Source organism: Callithrix jacchus, chromosome 13, assembly GCF_049354715.1.
Source record: "Callithrix jacchus isolate 240 chromosome 13, calJac240_pri, whole genome shotgun sequence".
NCBI lineage: Eukaryota > Metazoa > Chordata > Mammalia > Primates > Cebidae > Callithrix > Callithrix jacchus.
The window spans coordinates 76,957,188-76,984,233 of NC_133514.1; the positions used below are offsets into that span (position 1 = coordinate 76,957,188).

The 27,046-nt window shown below is 35.3% G+C and overlaps 1 protein-coding gene across 16 annotated transcripts in view; it reads right to left on the reverse strand.

Annotated features, from left to right (window-relative positions):
* Positions 1-27,046, reverse strand: part of NOL4 (nucleolar protein 4) — a 380,536-nt gene that overhangs the window by 22,084 nt on the left and 331,406 nt on the right. For all 16 annotated transcript variants that reach the window (XM_003734633.6, XM_002757158.7, XM_078346926.1 and 13 more), the window contains one exon: positions 1,927-2,107. In XM_003734633.6, coding sequence (XP_003734681.2) covers positions 1,927-2,107 — 181 coding nt within the window. The remainder of the gene's footprint in view (positions 1-1,926; positions 2,108-27,046) is intronic.

Consider the following 27,046-nt stretch of genomic DNA (forward strand, 5'->3'; position numbering starts at 1 on the left):
ATTGCTATCACATTCAAAATTAAACAAGGGTTTATAAAACTCCAAAACTGCTGTAGACCCATAAACTGATGAATGAATTGAAGCATTTCTCTTTCACCCACAGAAACCCCAAGTTCAGTTTAATCATTATTCTTGCCTCCAATTGCTTTGATGTATCTAAGATTAACCCTTCCCTCCTGCCATCCAAGATGCATAATTATCTCTGTAGTCTTTCTCCTTTTGACATAATTCTATTTTTTCTAAATATTCACTTATTAAGCAAATATCATTGAGCACTTACTATATGTCTGACCTTACTTAGAGGGATATAATAGTGAACACGGTGAAATTTCTACTTTCAAGGAATGCATAACAATAATGCAAAATTTTCTTGAAAATATATCTTACAATTCAATGAGATAGGTATTAGAATAAAGACACATGCAGGGGAATGGTCAATCTTCCAAAGAGTGGAAGGATGATGAGGCAGAATAAGGAAGTATTTAATCAGAGCCTTAAAGGATTTTGACATATAGACAAAAAGAGGAAGAATATGTCTCTTTGATTTGTAACTTTCTTGATGTCACTGGTTCTACCTAATCCAACTTTGCTTCTCTTAAAGTTACAATGATTTGAATGTGAGAACCCAAAAATACTTAAATTAAATTCAAATACTGCTAAAGTATCCTCTTTTATTCTTCTGCTTATATATTTGTCTCGAACATGATATGATCTGTATGGATGGTATTATTTTAAAGGTTCATTTTAAATGACATTCATTTTAAAGGTTCTGGGAACATCATTTTCCCTTCAACCTTTGCACTCCTGATTCTCCTGCCAACCTGCATCATACTTACCAGTTTCTCTGGTGAGTGGCTGGAATTCTGATTGTTTTTATATACTTTATAAATTAAATCATTTGTAAGGTTAATTCTACTTGATCTCTCAAAAGTTACTGCTCCCTTCTGCATATCTCAGATCTCTACAAATCCTAAAATCAAGAATTCTCAAACTGAGATTAACTGGAGTTGTCATCCATCAGATATGATGCTGGCATCTAATATAATGTTGATCTTCTGTTATGTCCTTTTTAGCTCTCAAGATTTATGCATATGTATGTAGTTCCTTTCTCTACAGCTCCAAAACTGTTACAGGGAATGACTCTTTTCATGTCTTAAAGATGAAGAAATGATAGATATGATAATGCCATTTTACAAACTCAGAACTTTGGAATTCCTAGAATTGATGAAGAAAGTACCCAAATGAAGAATATTGTGTGGGCCAGTCAACCTAGCTACTTTTCTGTGACTAAAAAACCAAAAACGAAACAAAAGTAAAACAGCAGGAAACAATACCAGTGTCATACCCTAAAAATTTACCAACCAAGAGTCAGTACAAGGTGGCTCCAGTACAACACTGCTGACAGAACATGCCATTGGCATTGACAGACTCTCTTCTGGAGATAGTTTGTTGTTTCTATGTGTTGTTTCATTTTGTGTGTTCTTAGTTATCACTGTTTATGTTTCATGAAGTCAGTAAAGTTCCTGGTGCTTCAAATTTTCCAAATCAAAAGCCTCTTTGAACATGGAAATAATGTGCATTATTCTTAGTAGTACATCATAGCATTGGTGGCAGAATGGATCACTATTTAGAAAAAAAGCATTAGCTATTTCTCTAGTTGAGATTTTTTGTTTTAGTATAAAACAGCAATCTTTCAATTGTATAATAGTGCCCCACTTTCAGAGACAACAACAAAAGTGGGATATACCCATGTCGAGAGACAATCATTACATATTGAATTGCCTTGTTTTTATTAATAGCAGATTGGCACTCACTATTATCAGTCTATCCATTTTCTTCTCTCAAGTTTAGAAAATTTACCACCACTCCCCTGCTTCCCCCAGGAAAAAAAAAAACAAAAAAACAAAATCTATGATAAATACTCACCACTGCTGGAAGCATCATTCAGATTTAGCAGTCCCCCTCCTAGCCCTCTGTAACTATGGTAACTGTAGGTCCCATTTCCATTGATGTACAGCACATCTTGTGAGCCTGGAACAGCTGATGTTGAATAAGTGGCTTGAGTCGCCTCTGGTTTACACTGTTTGTCAGCTGGAGCAGACTCGTCCTGCAAGGACAGACAGCATTCCATTATTTATCAACTCACTGTGCTATTTCACCTTGAACGGGGCTGTCTTATTGTTATCTACATACCTGCATTGAATAAAAATATATAGTGAATTGTTAAGTAAGCACACATGCACATTTTCAACATTTTTGCTAAAAACTAAAACAAGGAAAGCAAAATAACAATGTGGGCAGATTGGTGATGGAACAATTTAAAATTTTCAACTGAATAGAAAATGATATGAAGAAAGTTACTCATAATAACCAAGAGGTGGAAGCAACCTAAGCATCTATTGACAGATAAATGAATAAAGAACATATGGAACATACATGTAATAGAATACTATACAGTTTCAAAAAGAAAGAAACCCAGTTGTACTACAGCATGGACAAATTTAAGGACATTTTGTCAAGTAAGATAAACCGACCACAAAAAACAAATATAGCATGATGCCACTTATGAAGGATCAAAAATAGTCAAAGTCATAGAAACATAAAGTGGAATGACAGTTTTCAACACTTGAGGAGGAGCTATTGGGGAGTCATCTATGAGTGTAGAGTTTCTATTACGAAGGGGTGGAGATGGGTGGTCCTGGGCATCTATCACACAACCTTGTGCATGTGGCTGACAGCGTTGTACTGCACACTTGGGAAATACTGGAAGGTTAAATTCTAGTTAAAAATTGTTGAAAAGAATGTGCTAGGCTTTAAAAATTGCATGAAGATATATTACAATGGAAGATAAACATTTAATAAATGTTGGGCTCTTGAAACCTGTTTTGCAGCCTTTTTTCTTTCTTTCTCTTCTTCTCTGTCGTCTCTCTTTTTCCGTGTATGTGTGTGTGTATGTCTTTCTATTTATATTACTTTATGTTTATAGCAAAATTTGAGTGCCAGCTCCAAGCTGACTCCATTACATGTGCTAAAACAGACTGATGGCTGGTCGTGGTGGGATTTTGGGAGGCCAAGCCAGGTAGATAACAAGTCAGGAGTTCAAGACCATCCTGGCCAAGATGGTAAAACCCCGTCTCTACTAAAAATAAAAAAATTAGTCAGGTGTGGTGGCAGGTGCCTGTGATCCCAGCTATTCGGGAGGCTGAGGCAGGAGAATTTCTTGAACCCGGGAGGTGGAGGTTGCAGTGAGCCGGGATGGCACCACTTGACTCCAGCCTGGGCAACAGAGTGAGACTCTGTCTCAAAAAAAAAAAAAAAAAAGAAAGACAAACAGACTGAGAAGAACATGAATATATCCAAACCTTTCAGTTTTTTATTTGTTTGTTCACTTTTAGGCTATGCTAGTGTTCATAAAATTTTCTTCAATCCTTCTAATCATGTTAAGTTGGGAGGAAATAAAACTGCAATAAACTGTATATATTTTCAATAGCAACACAGATTGAATTCTTCTTTAGCTGTGATTTTCTAAGACTTAAAATACATAAATATATGAATTCACTTGCCTTCTGCATTCTTCATCTTTTGTTTACTTTTTTTTAATAGGAAAATATTGTAAACAGATTTCTATTAAATTCTTGGGAGAGTTTTTGTCACAACTGGAAGCATTCTGCAGCTCTTAAATGTTGAGTATACGTTTAGTGGAACAAGTAACTTTCAAATACATTTTTTGTTGCCCCAGAGAGGTAAAAATGAGGAAATATGAAATAAGTTTGCTCTATGGAAACAGTAGTACTGCTCTATTGAGAAATACTGTGACCATTCATATTGTGAAATTATTGCCATGACTATCAGCCTAACACAGTTACGGTTTTGCTCTTGTTCCTTCTATTGAATCAACTCTAACTGATCCATTCAACTCTGACCATTATAGTCAGCTGTACACCTGAGACACATGATCTATAGGCTTTCGAATCTTTTCATTTATAGTAAGACTATAAAATAAGCAGCAAGGTATCTCAAAGTAAACTGAAGTAAAAATAAAAAAAAAATGGAAGGAAAATGCAGGATAATAAAAACTTGAATATTGATATAAATTTATTTTCCAAGCATTACTTTTTAAAAAAAATCATGCCTCTGAGATACATTTAATACAAACATGAATTGACTGAATTTGAACTAGAATGTCTAATTGTAATTTAAATTCTTGCCATTTAAATCACAGAAATACTAACACCCCACAAGCACAGGCAATGAAAGCAAAAATGGACAAACAGGATCACATCAAGTTGAAAAGCTTCTGCACAGCAAAGGATACAATCAACAAAGGGAAGAGACAACCCACAGAATGGGAGAATATGTCTGCAAACTACCCATCTGACCAGGGATTAGTAACCAGAATATATAAGGAGATCAAACAACTCTACAAAAAATTTCTAATAATCTAATTAAAATGGGCAAAAGATTTGAATAGACATTTCTGAAAAGAAGACATACAGGTGGAACAAGCATATGAAAAGGTACTTGACATCACTGATGATCAGAGAAATATAAACCAAAACTACAATGAGATATTGTCTCACCCCCAGTTAAAATGACTTATATCCAAAAGACAGGCAATAACAAATGCTGGTAAGATTGTGGAGAAAAGGGAACTCTTGTACACTCTTGGTGGGAATGTAAATTCGTACAACCACTATGAGGAACAGTTTGGAGGTTCCTAAAAAATCTAAAGATTGTGCTACCATCTGATCCAGCAATCCCACTGCAGGTTATCTATCCAAAAGAAAGAAAATAAATATATCAAAAATATATATGCATGCCTTTGTTTGTTGCAACACTGTTTACTTACTGCTAAGATTTGGAAGCAACCTGGTTCCATCAACAGATGAAAGAACAAAGAAAATATGGTACATATACACAATGAAGTACTATTCAAACATAAAATAGAATGAGATCCAGTCATTTGCAACAACATGGATGAAACTGGAGATAATTATCTTAAGTGATAAGCCAGGCAGAGAAAGACAAACATTGCATGTTCTCACTCATTTGTGGGACCTAAAAATAAAAACAGTTGAACTTATGGGCATAGGGAGTAGAAGGATGGTTACCATAGTCTGGGAAGGGTAGTGGGGGACTGGTGAGGTGGGAGGTGGGGGTGGTTAATGGGTAAAAACAAAAGTAGAAAGAATAAATAAGATCTATCATTTATTTTAATTATAATTATTATTTGATGTGCAACAGGGTGACTATAGTCAATAATAACTTAGATGTATACTTAAAAATAACTAAGAGTGTATCTGAATTGTTTGTGACTCAAAGGATTAACTACCAAGGGGATGAATATCCCATTCTCCATGATATGCTTATTTAACACTGCATGCCCAGATCTCAAAACATCTCGTATACCCATACATAAAAATAAGTAAATATATATATATATATATATATATATATATATATATGAAGTAAAAATAAGAGAAAAAATTGAAAGGAAAACAAAGGACAATATTTTAAATACACACAAACACATATATATGTATATATACTATGTGTCCACAAAAATTAGAAATAAAAAATTTTTAAAATAAATAGATCACAGAAATTTCTGGAAGGGTAAACTACTTTAGAGTAGCCTAATTGCTAAAAGAAAATGTCTTAAAGAAGAAACCCTGAATCACATTTTGTTTGTATTACTGGTCATACTACTTAGATTGGGTAGTCAGCACATTGCAGATTATTACTATATTTTTATTCTGAAAGTTATTCTTTGTTGTTAGAAAGTACCAAGGAAGGTAAGTTTTATACTGTGGTTCTCTACAAAAAAAGGGTATTGGGCCAGCATCACATTTACAGCTGAATGTGAGAACTTTTTAAAAGACATATTTCTATTTGATATGCAGGTAAACAATATGTTTCCTTTTGTACTTATGAACTTTTATATTATAGGTAGTAAGGGAGTTTAAATTATTAGACATTGAAGATGGCGCTTCAAGAAATCCGTTGTTGCTGGAAGTGTGTGTGCTAATAAGCAGATATGAGGTAAAGGGTCACACTATTATAGTGCTACTGCGAACAAGAATTATTAGTAAAGAAATAGCGGTAGAGAAACATAGCCACCATTAGGGTCTGGAGCCAGATGGCATGTTTCAGTGACACAGTAGGTGGAGGGAGAGTGGTCAAACCAAAAGTTACTACACCTTACACACTATCCATCAATCTTTCATAAAGGTACAATGAAATGCCTCCCATTTAGGAGAGCCAAGACATTTATATAATGCATACATTATATAAATACATGTATAGTCCTCCATACTATAATAGACGTCATATTCAGGTTAAGCTTATTAAAAGAGTAAATCTTGCCAAAAAATGAAGAGATAAATCTGTGAAGTTCACATGTATTAATTTTTCTCATGCATACAACTATTTCCTGTGAGTAGGTGATTTCAAGCTGATGTCCATGGAACTGTAAGGCTTCTGGGGGAAATGGCTCAGTATCTTCCTGAGCTTATGGGTGAAGGCATATAGATATGTTTTCATAATCCTCTTTAGTCAGACTGGCAGCTCTGCTTTGTTCTATTTTACACTTGTAACATCACCACATATAAAGTATTATGAAAACTACCAAGAAGCAAATATTCTTTCTGCAAGTACTTATAGCTATGGAAAGCCTGAAAGAAGATACAATGTCACAATGTCCTATGCTTCAAGGCAATTTTGGGGTCCTGGGGAAAGGGTGTCCTCGAACAGTGCCTCCATTCCTTTAGTGGAAATAACTTGGGCAACATAAAATTTGAGTTTCTGGTTTTGGAAAAATTGTGGCTCTTCTGAAAAATACAACTCTACTTCTTTGCATTTGGAAATTAACAATGAAATACACTTGCAGAAGAGTTTCTTATTGATGAGTAAAAGGGGGAAAAGGAGAAGGCATCATTGCCACAATATTTTCTCTTTGATCTTTTGTATGGTAGAATTAATTCAAACTTTGAGATATAGTTTTAACAATTTCCCATCTTTCATTATTAACTGTTACTCCCACCCACAGTAACTGCGCTAAGCAGGCAGATAATTTATTCCATTAATAATCAACACTGACTGGTAAGAATTCATTTATATTCAAACATGGATTTGCATTATTAATGTTTTTGGCAGTCCACAATATGTTGAAAAATATAATATATAAAACTCCCAATAAAATCTGGTTGGTAGTGACTTTTGGGCAAAAGTTTAATATAAAGTTTATTCATGTTTTTATCTTGAATGATTATTACTACTGTTTTTAAAGAAAGATAGTTTTTAATGACATATAAATTAAATATCCCTGGAACCATAGTTTCCACTGGAAGCAAATTTTAATAATCATTAGTTTCAGTGCCAGTTTTAGTGGCTCATGCCTGTAATCCCAACGCTTGGGAGGCTGAGGTGGAAGATCACTTGAAGCCAGGAGTTTGAGACCAGCCTGGGCAATAAAGCAAGACCCTGTCTTTGCAAAAAAAAAATTTTTTTAATTGGCTGGCAATGGTGGAATGTGCCTGTAGTCCTAGTTACTCGGGAGGCTGAGGTGGGAGGATCACTTAGGTCCAAGAATCTGAGACTATAGTGAGCTATGATTGTGCTACTGCATTCCAGCCTGGGTGACAGAGTAAGACTGTGTTTCTAAAAATAAATAAATAATCACTATTATGAGCTCACAGAGCTCTCACATCTGATAGATTGCCTCCAGGGTTACAATGAAGATTGTTTTCACAAGAATATAATATTAATATGCTACAAGGCTTCATATCTAGGCAATGAAATGCATTTTATTTACCATAAAATAATTTTCTTTTCTTTTCTTTTTTTTGAGATGGGATCTTTCTTGCTCTGTCATCCAGGCTGGAGTTCAGTGGCACAACCATAGCTCACTGCAATCTCAAACTACTGGTCTCAAGTGATCCTCTTGCCACAGCTTTGTGAGTAGTTGGGACCACAGGTGCACAAGGCCCTCCTGGCTCATTTTTTGTTTGTTTGTTTTTGTAGAGACTGTCTCATTACATTGCCCAGGTAGGTCTCAAACTCCTGGCCTCAAGTTATCCTCCCACCTCAGCCTCCCATAGTGCTAGGTGCTAGGATTATAGAAATAAGCCACCACACCTATCCAGAAAATAATTTTATATCCTAGCTTTCATTAGACATATTTCAAATTTTTCATATCATGAAAATAAAATTGAATTAATGAATGACCACATACAGTACACTAGATAATCCACAGAGTTGTTTTGGTTAGATTTATTTGATTAAAAATATATAACAGATTAAAGAAACACTTATGGTGACTTCTATAATAAGGCTTTGGGCTTATCAATAAATATATTCTTGACGTATATCAATATGCATTTCATATATGCAAAAGAGGGATTAATAAGAAGATGGGTGCCACTTACAGATGAAGGGCAAGATTGGGAGTAGTTTAGAAGAGTCCAGATGGCCTGCCATTGGCACACTGTTTGAGAAAACAGGTTTGTACTCATTTGTTCTCTTGTCCTTAGAAACTGGACACAAACTTTGAGTTTGCTAAACCTGATTTGGTCCCTGAGCCAACATGCTGGATTCCTAACTTGCTGCAGATGTCTAAGATATCCTTTACCTTTATTGAAGTACCTTTGATAGACATGTTTTTGTAAAATGAAATTTAATTGATTCTACTCAACTTTTTGACAATAGGTTTTAAAAAAAATTGCATATAAAATGTTTCATTAACTTTTCTACATCTTCCAAGAATTCCACTTTTTAGATGTTATATTCTCTACCAACCAATGAATGTTTTTATGTTTTCAGTAACTTTCTCTGCCTTTAAAGGTGATCAGAAACCTTCAATAAAATTACTGCTATATTCAGTAATACATATACCTTGTTTCTGTTTGCATTTTACCTAATATTTTTATAGCATTTTGAAGTGTACAAGGTATTTTTGCATTAGTATTGAATTACATTTAAAAATATCATGTGATGTGGTCAGGGCAGGGTATTTGTGATCCACTGTTTTAAGGTAAAGAGCCTTAAATTGACCGTCTAAGAATATTACCACCACAAAATAGTAAACACGTGAATAATGAAGGCCTCCACTTGCCTTTACTATGTCTGAGATTTTTTTACTGGATTTCTCCTGTCGTTTTATGCTCTTTGCAATCTGTATGAAAAAAGTATTTTTGTTTGTTACTGCTCTAAATGTCTCTTTTCTCCATTAGTGCAGATGGGGCAAAGGAGTACAATTTGTTTCGTGTATAAGCTACTAGAAAACATCTTTACCTTCTAAAAGCTTTTCTTCTTTCATTTGATAGCAAGTGTTCCAGAGATAAGTAAATTGCTGAGTTTCCAGGAAAATTCATAAAAATTCTGTTAGAACCAGACTTCCCATTTAAAATGCTTTCCTGCTAAGAAAAACTGTCTGTACTTAAAGTGAATGTGATTATTATTTGGGATTTGAGAAGTGATTTTTGATGGCATTAACAAAACACACACAGATACAGACACACATACCCTGACATATACAACAACATGCAGGAAATAATTTATTTCATGTGTTAGGAGCATTATGTATAATGTCCTGTCCTTGCTGGCCATACAAATGATTTAAGTATCCAACACAGAATTGTGTTCTTTACAAAGTTGCTTCCAAACCCACTAAGACAGATAATAAGTAAATTCCTGTTTGACTAAATCCAGAGAACCTAATGACAAGTTTTGAAATAACAAAGAAACAAGATTAAATTTGTTTCTGACTTGACAAACCAAAATCACATCAGGATACCTATTGCCAGAATTTAATCAAACTCTTCAAAGAACACATTATTATTTTAACAAATTATCTTTGTAGCAATATTTTCATGCACATACACACACTCACATGATTTTGTCATCAATCAAGGTTTGATCTCACTTACATGTGGAGTATACTGCAGTTGAAATGAGAGAAATAGAGCATAGAACTATGGTTACCCAGCCTCTGAGCCAGTGTGGGGAGACATAGAATGGAGCGTTGTTAATCGAAGGGTACAGAGTTTCAGATAGACAGGAGGAACGGGTTTTGTCCTGTCTTGCACAGCACGATGACTGTAGTCAATAATGATATGTACTTTAGAATAACTCAGAGAGTAAATTTCAAATGTCTCACCATAAAAAAAGATAAGTGAAGTAATGGATCTGTCACGTAGCTTGATTTAATCATTCTACAGTTTGTACATATATCAAAACATCACATGGTACCCTATAAATTTTAAATTTTTGATACAGTGTGTCAATAAAAATAATATAAATAAATTCTTTAAAAATACATTACTTTAAAAAAGTGAAAGTTTGAGAATGATTGGCTTAAAGAAAAATGCAAAATAAATACAGTAGTTATGATCCTCAACAAAATGTAGATATATATACAGCCTGGCAAGAATTAACTAAATGCAATGTAAAGTCATCTACTCTAAAATTTTACTTATCAGCATAAAGCTTGGTTATTAAAAGTATAAATGAAGACTTGGCGTTTTTTTAAATGCAGGTTTAAATGTAACACTTTGCCATTTAGTTATTGACCAAAAAAACCCACACTTAAAAAGTAAATCTATTTTTTCTATAGGTTGGTGATACTCAATTTGGAGTTTGTTATTATGACTAAATTGAAATTTTTAAAGAAATATTTGTTGGACGTTCAAAAATACAACTACAGATGTATGTTATTTGTCCATTGGTTTTATATGTGTATCATAGCATTTTTCACCTCAGAAAAATATTCTAATTTTAACAAAGCAAAAATAAATTGGTATCTTTAACATTAAGTCATATTACATTTATGGAATAAGAAAAAAAATAATAGCCACCTATGACAAACCCACAGCCAATATTACAGTAAATGGGAAAAAGCTGGAAGCATTTCTTTTAAAATTGGTAAAAGACAAGAATGCCCTCTGTTACCACTTCTAGTCAACATAATATTGGAAGTCTTAACCAGAGCAATTAGGCAGGAGAAAAAAATAAAGGGCATCCAATTATGAAGAGAGAAAGTCAAACTAACTCTGTTTGCAGATGACATAATTCTATATCTTAAAAAAACCTCATAGTGTCAGCCCAAAAGCTCCTACAGATAATAAACAACTTTGGTAAATTTCAGGATATGGGATCAATGTATAAAACAGTAGCATTCCTATACATCACCAACAGCCAAACCAAGAGCCAAATCAGAAAGGCCATTCCATTCACAACTGACTCAAAAAGAATAAAATATCTACGAATACAGCTAACCAGGGAGGTAAAAAATCTCCACAACGAGAATTACAGAACACTTCTGAAAGATATCAGAGAAGGCACAAATGGAAAAATATCTCATGCTTATGAATAGGAAGAATCAATATCATTAAAATGGCTCGACTGCCCAAAGCAATTTACAGATTTAATGCTATTCCTGTCTAACTACTAATGATATTCTTCAGATAACTAGAAAAAAAAAGTATTTTAAAATTCATATGGAATCAAACCAATGCCAGGAAAAAAATAACAAAGCTGGAGGCATCAGGTTCATCAACTTCAAACTATACAAGGCTACAGGTTAAACATCATGACATGGGTACAAAAAACGGCACCTAGACCAATGAAACAAAATAGACGCTGCATATCCCAAAATAAGGCTGCACATCTATGACCATCTGATCTTCAACAAAGCTGATGAAATCAAGCAATGAGAAAATACTTTCTATTCAATAAATGATGCTGGGGTAATTGGCTAGTCATATGCAGAAGACTGAAGCTGAATCTTTTCCTTACATCATACACAAAAATCAACTCAAAATGGTTCAAGACTTAAATGTAAAACCCAAAACTATAAAAGCCCTGGAAGACAACTTAGGCAATACAATCCTGGACATAGGAACAGGCAAATGTTTCATGACAAAGATACCAAAAGCAATTGCAACGAAAGCAAATATTGACATATAGGACCTATTTAAGCTTAAGAGCTTCTCCACAGCAAAAGAAACAATCAACAGAGTGAATAGACAACCTACAGAATGGGAGAAAATATTTGCCAACTATGCATCTTACAAAACTCTAATATCCAGCATCTGGAAGGAACGTAAACAAAATTTACAAGAGAAAAACAAATGACCCCGTTAAAAAGTGGGCAAAGGACATGAACAGACACTTCTCAAAGGAAGACATACATGTGACCAATAAGCATATGAAAAAAAAGCTTAATATCACTGATCATTAGAGAAGTGCAAATCAAAACCACAATGAGATACTACCTCACACCAGTATGAGGGGCAATTATTAAAAAGTTAAAAAGTAATACATCCTGGTGAGGTTGTAGAGAAAAGGGAACACTTAAACCCTGCTGGTGGGAGTGTAAATTAGTGCAACCATTGTGGAAAGTAGTATGGTGATTCCTCAAAGAGCTAAAGCAGAACTACCATTTGACCCAGAAATCCCATTACTGGGTATATACCAAGAGGAATATCAATCATTCTACCATAAAGATCTTGCACATGAATGTTCATTGCAGCACTATTCACAATAGCAAAGACATGAAATCAATTTAATGCCCATCAATGACAGATTGTATTAAGAAAATGTGGTACATATACACCATGGAGTATTAGGTAGCCATAAAAAAGAATGAGATCATGTCTTTTGTGGGACATGGAGGGAGCTGGAGACTATTATCTTTAGCAAACTAGCACAGGAACAGAAAGCCAAGTACCACATATTCTTACTTGTAAGTGGGAACTAAATGATAAGAATTTGGAACACAAAGAAGGAAATAACAGATACTGGGGTCTACTTGATGGGGAGGGTAGGAGGAGGAAGAGGAGCCGAAAAGATAACTATTGGGTACTGGGCTTGATACCTGAGTGATAAATTAATACGTACAACAAACTCCCATGATACGTGTTTACCTATGTAACAGATCTTCACATGGATCCTCAAACCTAAAAGAAAAGTTACAAAATAATTTCTCCTAATCATATCATCATTGTATGTTTCTTATTTTTTTAACTTTCATTAAAAATCTACATTTAGGAGAACTCAAAACATTTTTGAAACCATCCCATTATTTATAATTGGGCTCGATTTATTTTTAAAAATCTTCTTTGCAAAATAACTATTTTTTGAGACAGGATCTCATTCCATCACTCAGACAGAGTGCAGTGGTGTCATCACAGCTCACTGCAGCCTTGACTTCCTGGGTGATCCTCTTACCTCAGCCTCCTGAACAGCTGGGATCACAGGTATGCATCCCATACGCAGCCAAAATTTTTTAAATTTTTATAGAGACAAGGCCTCCCTATGTTGGTCAGGATGTCCTCAAATTCCTGAGCTCAAGCAATACCCGGTTGGCCTTGGCCTCCCAAAGTGCTGGGATTATAGGCGTGAGCCACTGTGTGGAACCAAAAATATTTCCTAAATTATTATTTTTTAACCCCTTTTGATACAACATTCTCTTTTGGTAAAATGGTTGGATTGCTTTTAGCTGGTGATTACATGGCAGGCGTGGTTTCAGTTATTACTCTCAAATGGTCACTATCAAATTCTTACCCCTAGTCTCAGTTTTCCCCTCTGAGGCCGGTGCCCAAATTGCCTATTATTCAGTTTAAATTTTGATATTAAATTTATTTCCTCTTCCCTCCATATAGCTGTTGTAAAAAATTTTTGATTAAAAAAACAAAATAACACCCATTATATCATCAGTGTTCCTCGTTCTGATTAATGCGTCATGCCTACATTTTCTTTTCTCTTAGCATCACTTCCTTCAGTGAAATAATGTCCAAGTCCTGTCAGCGACATGTTGAAAATGATGATTATTTTCATCTGAGAAGCATTTATTGTCAATGTACAACTTCAGAGCTCATCATCTCTAATTTGAATTATCCTGTTTCCTTTTTCATACCCATATCTTCTTAAGTTAATATTTTTTATTCACTAATGTTGATTGATCTTTAAAAGCTTTTGATTACTTCTATTTTATGTTTTTCCTACAGAACAAAACCCAAAGTTCCTGGCATGCAAAGCTCTTCAGAGTTTGAGAACAATCTTGTCAGCTACATTTTCTGTCACCTGCCCTTATAAACTCTATACTCTAGTCAGACTGTGACAGTGAAAAGCAGGCCAAGCGTTACTAACTCAATTTTCCTTCTAACCTCACAACACCCATCCCCACTCCATTGGGGTGCTATATTTTAGGTTAAATGCTTTTGCCTATCTCTGGATTAGGCCAAGCTAACTAGGGGAGGAATTTCGTTTATTGTTCAAAGCAAAGATGATAATACTCTCTTCATAAAACTAACCCATGAGGAGATAAAGAGGGTGTACACACAAGCAAAAATGTTGTGTTGAGAATTTGTGGGGGCATTGTGACTTGACCAAAATGGAGCCGTTTCATGGCTTCCTAAGCCCCTCACTGGTATCCAGATGTCTGCCGTCATTGGTCACTTCTTGATCCCAATCTCTTTCTTTTCTTCCTGCTCTTAACATAATAGGAGCCTGAAATTTGTGCTGACTTAAGTTGGTTCTTTAGGATGTTAGTCCCCCATCTTTTCTGTTTGGTGGCTCCCTGATATAAAGTTGCTTTCCTTCCTCCAACTCTGTCTCTCAATGCATTGGCTGTCATACAGCAAGCAGAAATAGTTTGGACTCACTTACAAGCTGAGGAAGGCTGCAGCCAGGAGAAGCTGCTTCTGGCCAGCTGGCCGCAGCTAAGGAATTCCTGGGTATATCCCTACCAACTGCTGGAGGCTTTTTCCTCCAGGGACCCCCTGCTAGTTAGTTCCCTTGGCAGTACTGGATGTCTCTGCATACTGTTGAAACAAGGTATTAAAAAATATCTCAGTTAATGAACTCGATTCAAAAGCAGGACAAGTTACTCGTGTACAGCTGGGAACTCTTTTTTCTATCTGTTTGGGCTCATTCTTTGAACCAGCCATTTTGTTTTACCTTGGGGTATCCTGTTGGAGAGGGGGAATAGTGTTGAACTTGTATCTGATTTGAGAACCAGTTCACTTCCCTTTGTCTTTGTTTTTCTGGGTCCTGGGTTACATGTTTAAAAACATAAGAAAGTTCAAATGCATGCCATATTTTCTGGGAGTACAGCTGTTACATATTATGGCTCATTTCTGTGTATATTTTAAACTGATGGGGAAATTATAGCAAGAAAAATCAGAGCTCAAATGGTCTAACCTGCAACTACAGAATTAAGTAGTGTCTTCGAAAACTCTCTATTAGTCCATTTTGCACGGCTATGAAGAAACACTTAAGTCTGGGTAACTTATAAAGAAAATAGGTTTATGCCGGGCGCGGTGGCTCACGCCTGTAATCCCAGCACTTTGGGAGGCCGAGGCGGGTGGATCACGGGGTCAAGAGATCGAGACCATCCTGGTCAACAAGGTGAAACCCCATCTCTACTAAAAATACAAAAATTAGCTGGGCACGGTGGTGCGTGCCTGTAATCCCAGCTACTCAGGAGGCTGAGGCAGGAGAACTGCCTGAGCCCAGGAGGCGGAGGTTGCGGTGAACAGAGATCACCTGGGTAACAAGAGCGAAACTGTCTCACAAAAAAAGGAAATAGGTTTATTTGGCTAATGGTTTTACATGGTACTGTCTTTTGTAAAGTTTCTGGTGAGGTCTCAGAAAGCTTTTATTCATGGGAGAAGGGGAAGCAGGTGTGTCATATGGTGAGCGAGAGAGAGGAGGAGGTACCAGGCTCTTAAACAACCAGCTCTTGTGTGAACTAATAGACTGAGAACTCACTACTGTGAGGACAGCACTAAGCAATTTATGAGGGATCCCATGACCCAAACACCTCCCACTAGGCCCCAGCTCCAACACTGGGGATGACAATTCAACATGAGATATGGAGTGGACAAACATCCAAACCATATCACTTTCTACTTCTCTCTTTCCTTTCTGCCTCCTTTGAATCTCCCATTATTAAGCTACTGGTGTTGAGATACAACTCATTTTTTATATAGCACCACTATTTTGAATTTACTTGGAAACTTTGTTTCCTTATACAGTTCTGCAAGTTCTAGCTAAAATGTAATTTGAAATTGAAGAAAATTCATTTGAAATTGAAAAAAAATAAAAGAGATTTTTTAAAAAAATTAAAGTGCCACGAAAACTGTTTTACCCAAAATTTTGGGCAACAGCCTTCATCAGATTATCTACTAGGGAAAATAAAGTTTTGCTATATGGACATGTCTAATTTTTTTCAAGAATGATTTGAATCCAGTTATTTTTTATAGGCTAGTGAAAGTACCAAATGTTAGCCACTAGACCACAGGGTGGCATTTATAGTCCAGTGAGTTTGTGATGCCGTCTTATGGCTACAATTTTAAGGTAAAAACTACTGGATCTTGGCCTGTATGTGGATATATCTGTTTAGATGTGTTTATGTAAATGCACATGCATTATGTGTTATGTCTAGGGTGCAACCATATTGGTTTATAAGTAAATGAGTAGTCATACATTAAATAAATAAGTTCAAATCCTTCTCAAGTTAATACGAATTTAATAATCTTTGGTAAATAAGAATGGTTTCAAAATTGTTACTAAAAAACAAATAGAAATGTCTTGAAATTTTTACCATACATTTTTGGGTTTACTGATTATTTTATATTTGCCTTTGATAGATATTTTAAGATATCAGGATTTGGCATGAGGCTATAAGACTACAAACCCAACCAAAAACAGAATAATCTTTATTTATGTGTGTGTGTGTGTGTATTTTTTCTTTAACAAATACGATTAATACAAGATGGTTTGTTCAATGAAAACAGCTGAGTCATCTGAGTTACTGGCAAAATGCTCATAAGTTTATTAAGGTTCTTGCTTAGATGAACACTGATATTCACAAGCTTAAAGAATGGTTAACAGGGAAATAACTTTAAATGATGACTAGCTTTGTTTAATATATGCGTTAAGATGTAGTTTAGGTAAATTGTCATAAATGAAAGAATTGAGTACATGAAAATAAGATAAATGCTTCTAGGAAACTTTGTGTAATTAAAATATTAAAATTACTTTGAATTAAAAAATAGATGCTCATTGGATATCTGAGTCATTTTCAATTAATAAGGATTATGATATGAGGAAACATGTTTATAAAAATCTTGGCGTGTTTCCATCTATAATATATAAATATCTGATAGATTATTCACTATTTCTTGCTTGCTAGGTTTCCACTAAAATTTAAGGTTACTAAGAGTAAGAATTCTAGTTGACATAATAATTATCTGTATAAAGTGTGGCAAGGTAAGACGTGTGTTTTGATAAGAGAATAAATTATAAACAATATAAAGCTGTGTTACTATTGAGAAAAAAATAAATGTATGTGATTTGGAGATTATTTAAAAGTTGTTTCTGAAAGAAGGTAGAAAGGAACTAGTAAGTAGAAGAAATAAATATGAAGGTTATGAATATGAAGATGTATCTTTAGTAGGAAAGCTTAAAAAGAGAATAATTGTGTGTAAGAAAGGATCTCATATCGTAAAATTTGGTCCTAAAATAAAATGACCCGTTACTGAGAAAAGAGGGAAGTATAGGACAAATGCTGTATATGGTTTTGTAAGTTGTAATAAGGCTTGTAAAAGCAATTTTATAAAAATAATTTTTGATGTGATTCAGTTAGCTATAATTAAAAGGGAATTATTTATTATAATTCTCCTAAGATTGGTCTTCTATGCTAAAATGAGTTTTTTAAGGCACTGATTTTCTCTTTATGAAATTATAAGAATTTTGATTTTTAATTCTATAACCTGTTTCTTTCTGAAAACTTTTCAGATTCATATCTCAGAAGTTCAACTTTCATTGCATCTCACTGATTTCAGCTCTTTCTCCCTTGGGAAAGCCTAAGATGATAACTCTCTTCTTTGACCTTTTTCATCAGCTTCTGTAACTTTTTCCCTCCAGTTTTAACTGTTGTTATAGACTGATGAGGAAATGTTTTATGTGGAAAAACAATATTTTTTTTGAATATAACTTAATTTTGTACTCAGCTTTTCTTGAGATGCCTAAATTTTTCCATGTAACCAGGGAACATCCCATGTAGTCACTAAGAGTCGTATATTTCCATGCTATACTAATAACCTGGGACGTACTTTTCCTGTATTTGATTAAATTCAAATCTTTTTTTCATCAAGTTTGACTTCAGGTTATCTAAATGAGTTTCTCATAAGGAGAAGCAATCACATTGCAGATTTTTGCCTTTAGGAAACTGGCCTAAAAAAAACCAAATTTTTACATTTTATCAAAATAATTTCTATGTTATATTTATTGGTTTTTAATTACTTGGGCAAACAAATTTAAAAGGCTTAAGGTTTCTATATGTATGGAATTTTCCATATTACTTTTTAAAGATTTTTTTATTATCACACTTCTTTAAATAAATATTATTCAGTTTTGTTCAAATATTTCGAGCCCTTTAACATCTTTGATAAACATTCCCAAAATAAAATCTTAAACTAAGTCTTGGACCTAGACTTATTACTGGAGACTTATCAAAGCTATAAAATTAATCACTTCGAGGTTGCAGAATCTTTCTACAACATCCAGTCAGGCAATGAACAATAGAGATTTAATTGATTCACAGTTCTGCATGGCTGGGGAGGCCTCAAGAAATATAAGTCCTGGTTGAAGGTGAATGGAAAGCAAGGCACATCTTACATGGTGGCAGAAGAGAGTGCACAGGGGAAACTTCCACTTTTTAAACGACTGGATCTTGTAAGAGCTCCCTCACTATAATGAGAACAGCATGGGGGAAACTGTCCCCATTATCCAATCACCTCCCACCAGGTCCTTCCCTTGACATATAGGGATTACAATTTGAGAAGACATTTGGGTGGGGACACAGAGCCAAACCATATCAATACTTATCAAGTGCTACTAAACAATCTTTGAGCTGTTAAGTTACAGGGTTTTGACTCACGGGTACACATATTTCCTCTAAAGAAGGCACTCACTACTGCCATTATCTGACAACAACCTCAAGTTAAACAAAGCCTCATCTTTAGACTTGGGAAAAGATGATGATTAAAGTAAACTGCTTTCACAAGACACAGGGACAGGCCTCTATTCAAAGAAATTCAGATTCATTTTATAATTTTGCCTGAATATAGATGCTTGATGCTAGATATTTTGAATGTTTAGCTCCCTGTGAGCTTCTATTTCCTGTTATTCTTATAATCAGACAAGGCTTATGACCTTTTTGTTTGAAACATTGCTAATACTTTATGTCTTATCTCCAGAATTTAAAAGCAACTCAATCCCACTAGGCCAATCCATTTTGCATTGTAAACATACTGCTGTTAAAGTTATGCACCATCAACCACCTTCCCTTTATGCCCAGAAACTATTGCAGAAAAGATAAGCAAATGAAATTTAAAAGGGCCTGTTTTGAGAGATAAAACTAGTTTAGACTCTCCAAATCAAAGATGGATTCACAGATACCTAAATGGCTGATGGTTCAACACATAAAACTTACAGATGAATTGATTTTATAACCTTAGTTTTTGGCTTTCTACTTTTGGCTCTTATGTTACTTAAAAAGTTATCATGGTTATTGAGTATCTACCCAACTCCATTCCCATAGATGTCTAGAATTATTAATTAGCTGTAAGTCATTTGAGTCTAGCTCTATTTGCCATATGGGTCCCATCAGGGGATAGGATGGACCCAGGGCAAGTAGCCACACTACCCCAGCAATGATATGGAAAAAAATAAAATCTTGGCTATTGATACTGTATCTGGCATATTTTGAGCAAAAAGAGGGTATGTAAACTGAAAAAGTAAAATCCTATGTCCCTCACTATTTAAATTAACCTCCCTTAGCCAAGGGAGCCCCAGAAAAAAAACTTAAAAAAACTTAGTTCCCAGCCATAAACTAAGGAATGAGAGGTCAGACATCTCATGTTATCCCTCCTCCCTTTTATGGTTTAGAGAAAATAACTCACCAGCCTTAATGATCAATAGACTAACAGGATACACTCTTTGTGGCAATAAGATACCAAATTATAACAGGACATAAGGCCATGCCAGGCAAGAGGTAAGTATTCACCTGAAGGTAAACATGGACCATATATTACCTGTATGTTTTTAAAGTATGCATGTGTTAGGCCTGCATTTATAAATATTTATAGATTTTCCTATAACCTGTTAAATATGTATATTTGACCAACCTGATGTCATATCACCATAGAAGCTCCAGTAAAATTGATAGTTGGGAAAAACTTATTGACTTTCCTATTGATGCAAGGGCCACAAATTCTGTAGCTAACACTCATCTGTCCCTGATTCAAAGAAGACTATGATGGTTACATGTATGTCAAGGGAAGCTGTAACTCATTCCTTCCTGAATTTTTTTTTTTTTTTTTTTTTTTTTTTTGAGACGGAGTTTCGCTCTTGTTACCCAGGCTGGAGTGCAATGGCGCGACCTCGGCCCACCGCAACCTCCGCCTCCTGGGTTCAGGCAATTCTCCTACTTCAGCCTCTTTAGTAGCTGGGATTACAGGCATGCGCCACCGTGCCCAGCTAATTTTTTGTATTTTTAGTAGAGACGGGGTTTCACCATGTTGACCAGGATGGTCTCGATGTCTTGACCTCGTGATCCACCCGCCTCGGCCTCCCAAAGTGCTGGGATTACAGGCTTGAGCCACCGCGCCCGGCCTCCTTCCTGAAACTTTTAAATCATCCCCTTGGAGACCATAACTGACAGAAAAACTGAAAAGGTAAACACTCTAAAAGAAGCATCATCAAAGTTTTCAAGGAACTAATTTCACTTGGAATAAGGCATTGTCAGTTGCCCTGCTGTAGATTAGAGTAGTTCCCTTATGTATGCTCAAATTGAGTCTCTTTGAAGCATTATATGATAGGTCGTTGCAAGTTTCTCCCAGCTGGGAGAACTAACTGATGTTCTAAGAGATTTAGCAATGCCATATATGTTAACTGTAGGCACTGGACTAACTTCTGTTCATGAATTTGCTTCTAGCAGGACCGCTCACCCACAGATGTGGTCTTATACCCTTTTTGACCAGAAGGGGTCCTCCTAAATACTTGGGAAGAAAAAGGACCTGAACACTAGCTGCCAAGTCAATGGGACTGTTAGAGGTGCTGCTGAATACCCTCTCATCAGTTAAACTTGATGGAGTAAGGCCATGAGTATATTATACTTGGGTCAGGTGGCACCACCAGAAGACACCCCACCATTCCATAAACCAGGAAAACAGTGGGCATATGAGCCCTTGTAGGACTTAAAGTTACTCTTTCACAAAAGGACAAATGAAATAAAAATGTAAATCCTATGTGTCTTGCTTGTCCTTTGGGGATTTTCATAAGTTTGCAAAGTAACTAACTATTCAGTTAGGATTTCTCAGTCTATTGCCAATTCCACTAACATATCCCCCACTTCTGGATGTGTCATCCTAAACCTTGTTCAGTACATGAATACTCTGATCCTATAGCTGTTGTTGTATATAGGTAATATGGGGAACAACTATATGCTGTATATTGGGAAGCATGTACCCAGAGGTCCCATGCTTCTTCCTTACTCAGCTTCTCATTAGACACAATATGCAAATTGACAGTGGGATCCCACATGCCTACAAAAGGAATATTTCCTTAGCCAGGTCAAATAGTTTTATTCCACAGTCATCCCTCATCAACCCCATCCAACAAATATTACCCAGATGGGAGACAACATCCCATTGTCCTCAATCCCACAAGATTTTGAAATGAACCTTTGAGAGTGGGAAATTGTAGTTGTGAAAGGAGGCCTAGCATGACTAACTCCATTTTGCTCCTAAACTCATCACCCCTTTTGTGGTGATATCTTTTAGGTTAGCTGCTTTTGCTTATCTCTGCATATAGGCCAAGCTAACTACGAGAGGAATTTAGTATATAGTTTAAAGCAAGTATGATAACAGTTCTTTACCAAAATGAACCCTAGAGAAGATAAAAATAGTATACCCAAAGGACTATAAATCGTTCTACTATAAGGACACATGCACACGAATGTTCATTGCAGCACTGTTTACAATAGCAAAGACCTGGAATCAACCCAAATGCCCATTGATGATAGACTGGATTGGGAAAATGTGGCACATATACACCATGGAATATTATGCAGGAATCAGAAATGATGAGTTTGTGTCGTTTGTAGGGACATGGATGAATCTGGAGAACATCATTCTCAGCAAACTGACACAAGAACAGAAAATGAAATACCGCATATTCTCACTCATAGGCGGGTGATGAAAGGTGAGAACACATGGACACAGGGAGGGGAGTACTAAACACTGGGGACTGTTGGGGGGGAAAGGGGAGGGCCAGCGGGAGTGGGAGCTGGGGAGGGATAGCCTGGGGAGAAATGCCAAATGTGGGTGAAGGGGAGAAAGGAAGCAAAACACACTGCCATGTGTGTACCTATGCAACTGTCTTGCATGTTCTGCACATGTACCCCAAAACCTAAAATGCAATAAAAAATAAAAAAATAAAAGGATAATAGAAAAAATAAAAGGATAATAGAAAAAAAAATAGTGTACCCACACATAACAATGTTATGTTGAATATTTGTGGGAGAGGCTTAACCTGACCAAGCATGGGGGCATTCCATGGCCTCCCCAGACCCATGCTGGCACCCAGATATCTGTGGTCATTGGTCACCTCTGGACTCCAACCCTCTCTTTTCCCCACTTTCCTCAACATAAAAACAGCCTGAAATGTTTACTGACTTAAGATGGTTATTTAGGACAATAGTCCACCATGTTCTTAGTTTGCTAGCTCTCCAAAATAAAGTCACTGATGTTGCTCCAACTCCTTGTCTCTCAACTTATTGGCTGCTGTGTGGGTGATCAGAAAGAGTTTGGATTCAGTCACGAGACTTTAAACCCAAACAAGTCCTACTAGTGTTATAATCTGGGCCATCTAAAATGACCAATATATAGGAAGTTTCTCATAATTAACATATGTGTTACAACCTCTGATGATAATTTGTCATTTATAAATTTTTAATATAATTTGCAAATCTTTAGTATTGTATCTGTTGAATAACAAGTTTTTTCTTCAAAGTATTCTAGAACTTATAAATATTTTCTGTGAAATTGAGAAGTGTTATGTAGATAAAGCAGGCTTAAACATGGCTTTCATCAAAGTATAGAAGAAAAAAGATATTTTCCTTTCCACACCCTTTGTATTTCAAATGAACAGAAAATACTGTTCTTTCTAACTTTCTAATCAATGCCTCAGACATTCTCACACACAAAAAGCAGGGTTTATTTATTAGAAATTCTTTTATCTCTTCTGTGGTATATAATTATGTTGATAAAAATGCAATAAAAGCAAATAGTAAAATGTATTTTAAGAAAAAATAAAGACTTTCATTGCACATAAATTAGTTCTTTAGTTTTCAGATTGCTAAAAATTAAAAGACCTTGAAAGAAATAGTCTTCTGAAGAAAAAAAAAAAATCTAAAAAGATCACCAACACAGTTATATTTTAACAATAAGGATTTTTTTCCAAAGCAATAATCTAAAGATGATATGTATGTTACAGTCTATTAGCTATAAAGATATTACAGCTATAATAAAAATTCAGAACAAATATCTTTATTGTTAAACTTTTAGAAGCACAATGCAGGCACATTTTTTTTATAGGAGTTAACCATTAGCTACTACATAATCCTATTAATGTGGTGATGTTGAAAGATCAAGGCTAGCATCCGCATAATGGCTGTCTAGAGTATGATGTTGGGCAGGGTGAGGAACTACATTCTTTTATCTGCAATTTCGTCAAATCTGTGACACATAAAGAGGCTTTAAAAAGGATTTAATTCATGTCTGGTACTTAACAATTCTCTTTTAGTAATAAGGCTACATATTTATTTTGTCTATATATAATAATATGTATATATGATTGGTCAATGTAAAAATAAACTCACAGGTGTTAATGCTGTCTTGACTGTAACATTTTATTTCAAATCAAATATAAAGAATACATGCCTGTAATCCCAGCACTTTGGGAGGCTGAGGCGGGTGGATCACGAGGTCAAGAGATCGAGACCATCCTGGTCAACATGGTGAAACCCCGTCTCTACTAAAAATACAAAAAAATAGCTGGGCATGGTGGCGCATGCCTGTAATCCCAGCTACTCAGGAGGCTGAGGCAGGAGAATTGCCTGAACCCAGGAGGCGGAGGTTGCAGTGAGCCGAGATCGCACCATTGCACTCCAGCCTGGGTAACAAGAGCGAAACTCCATCTCAAAAAAAAAAAAAAAAAAAAAAAATACCTGCTACTTTGAAAGACAAATTAAGGAAACAAACTTTCTTTTCATTTGTTATAAACTTTCCCAGAATATAAGACTTGGCTACAATTTATGTTAAAACTATGGTTAGATTTATCATCGCAAATGGTTTTATGGGCATGTCAGGAAAATTCAGATCTAGCACTTCAAAAGTGTCCTCTCAGATATTATGTATTTTTCATAAAAGTCGGTTACTTAACATTGGATTTCTCACTACTGACTTAAAAAAATTAGGCCGAACTGAGAAACAGAACTTTGAAAAATACAACTGATGTCTTACAAAAACCTAGCCATCAGAGTAAATTTTCATCTTTGCACATTTCTTTTCAAGCAAGTAAAAAAACTTGGACTAATGATGCTATTTCAACACTGACATTAGGATGTAATCATAGATGGTTTTGAAATTAGAAACAGGTGTGCCAACATGGTTGGGTGAGCAGAATGAAGAACTATCCCTACCTAATATCATTCTACATAATGGATTTCTTTGTAGCTACTTTTGATGAGCATTATGTTCAATTATATAGTAAACATAATTCCATCTGGATTATATATCTTGAAGGAGCCATAAAACTGAGATCTTAATTCCTACATGTTGAGATAAAAACTTATTGGTTATTATAATTTAATTTAAACTTGGTGTAAAGATTGCCCATCTGTTTTAGTATTTCAAGCATATTAATTATGAAATAGTCAAACTAAGGTAATTAGAAAAGCCATCAGTATGGTGATGCCTGAGTGATAATGCCTTTATATTAATGTGAAGTTAAATTCTAAGAGGAACATGCATAGATAACATGAAATAATCTAAAAATAAATAGTCTAGTGATGAATTTAAAACAAATTGCTTAAGCCAGAATATGTGTGGGTGTTATATGTTGCATACATGAAGAAAATACTATGTCTTTGCTAATATTCCCTTGTTTAATAGTATTGTTATATTAATTTTGATTTAGCCCTGTAAAGTGTTCTGATTTACCATATTGACTATGGGTATAGGCATACAATAGGAAGAAAAATATCACTGCTGGCATATTTCTTTATAAATTAAATATAAAATTTATAATTTTATTTTTATTAAGAAAGATTTATTTGTTATTTTAGAAGTTGTTAACTTTTAGGTGGTTTCTACTGAAATTTCTCAAAAATATGCACATATAGCCTATCAATGTTATTTAACACTACTTGACTTTGGAAAGTAGTGGTTTTATCATCCTTAAGATATTGACATATATTACTCTACCTCATAGTAAATTTTCATAGAAACTGTATATCTAAGCTTCTATTTTCCTTCCATTTTTATTCTCTAGGAATCTTCCCTTTATCTGCATTAGTTCCCTGCAATGTCTCATCTGTTGTTTATGATTTTATCTACCACTTCTTTACCAATGACTTCTAAATCTAAAATTGCAATTAAGACCTTTTCCTAAGTCCACATTTCCAAGTGGCTACTGGACATAACTTGCATATCCCACAATAACTTCCTAGGCAGTATGTCCAAACCTATGCACTTGAACTTCTGATGCAATTACTTCTCCAGCCATATTTTGCTATTTCCTGAATCCCTGATCCTGATTAACAATGCTTTCTTCTATCCAGTTTCCTGAGCTAGAGACTCAGGAGAATCATGTTCAACAATACCCCTGTTTATTATCTCATATCTATAACCCAGGACCAAGTCTTATAGAGTCTAATATTGTTTATGAATAAAAACTTAATATTCTGTTGGATGCCTTCTAGTTACTAGGCTAGACAGTCAGCTGGGTACTGGGAATATATCAACAGAAAAAACAAACATGATCTCTGCCATCATGGGATTTCCAGGGTTGCGGAGGAAGGATAGGCAAGAGGAAGAATAGAATATATAAAAAATAAAAATAATTTCATGCAGTGATAACCAGGAATAATGAAACAAAATTGGATGATGGAAAACTAATAATTAGGGATGGATGTTCAAGAGGGAAGGTCTTTCTGAGTAAAACATGTAAGTTAGTAAGTCATCAAAAGAATGATTTTAAAAAGGCAGTCATGTGAAGATAATAGGGAAAGTGCATGTGTGTGTGTGTGTGTGCGTGTGTTCATATGTGTGTGCTCACCCTGCACAGAAATACATCCTACATTTGATATGAAACTTTCTTTGTAACCAGAGATCTCTGACTATGCTCTTGAGGATGTGGTTTCATAGTGCCATGTAAGTATTCACATAGTTTAGACTAGAACTTCTCTTAACAACATGAAATTACAACACTATTTTTTTTCTGGCACATTGAATATTCTTAATTTACTGCCCCAAACATAATCTCTAACACTGTTTTCTTGGGGTATACCCGCTGTGAATTTAAGTAAGCTGGGCTCACCTGCTCTCTGGCCACTAGGGTTTCAAATCAGTGAAACACTGACAAGAGTTTAGTGGTTGAGAAATGGCAGTGCTAGGCCTATTTACTTCCCTGTATCCTCTCCTGCTGTGTCATGGTTAGACAGATGCTGCGTTTCTCCACAGCACAACCTGGAGCCTGTCAGATATCCCCTCTCCCAGGGCCTCAGTTCCCTCCCATTGCACCTCCTGGCTCTCAGTGGTGAGGGTTTCCCTCTCTTGATAGTCCTGTGGGCTTCATCATCTCATCTTGATTTTCTTAACCCATCCCATGCCTATGTAAATAGTCCCTTTATTAGATACTCTTCAATTATTGATTTTGAATATGTGATTAATATCTCCCTCCTTCTGAGACCCAG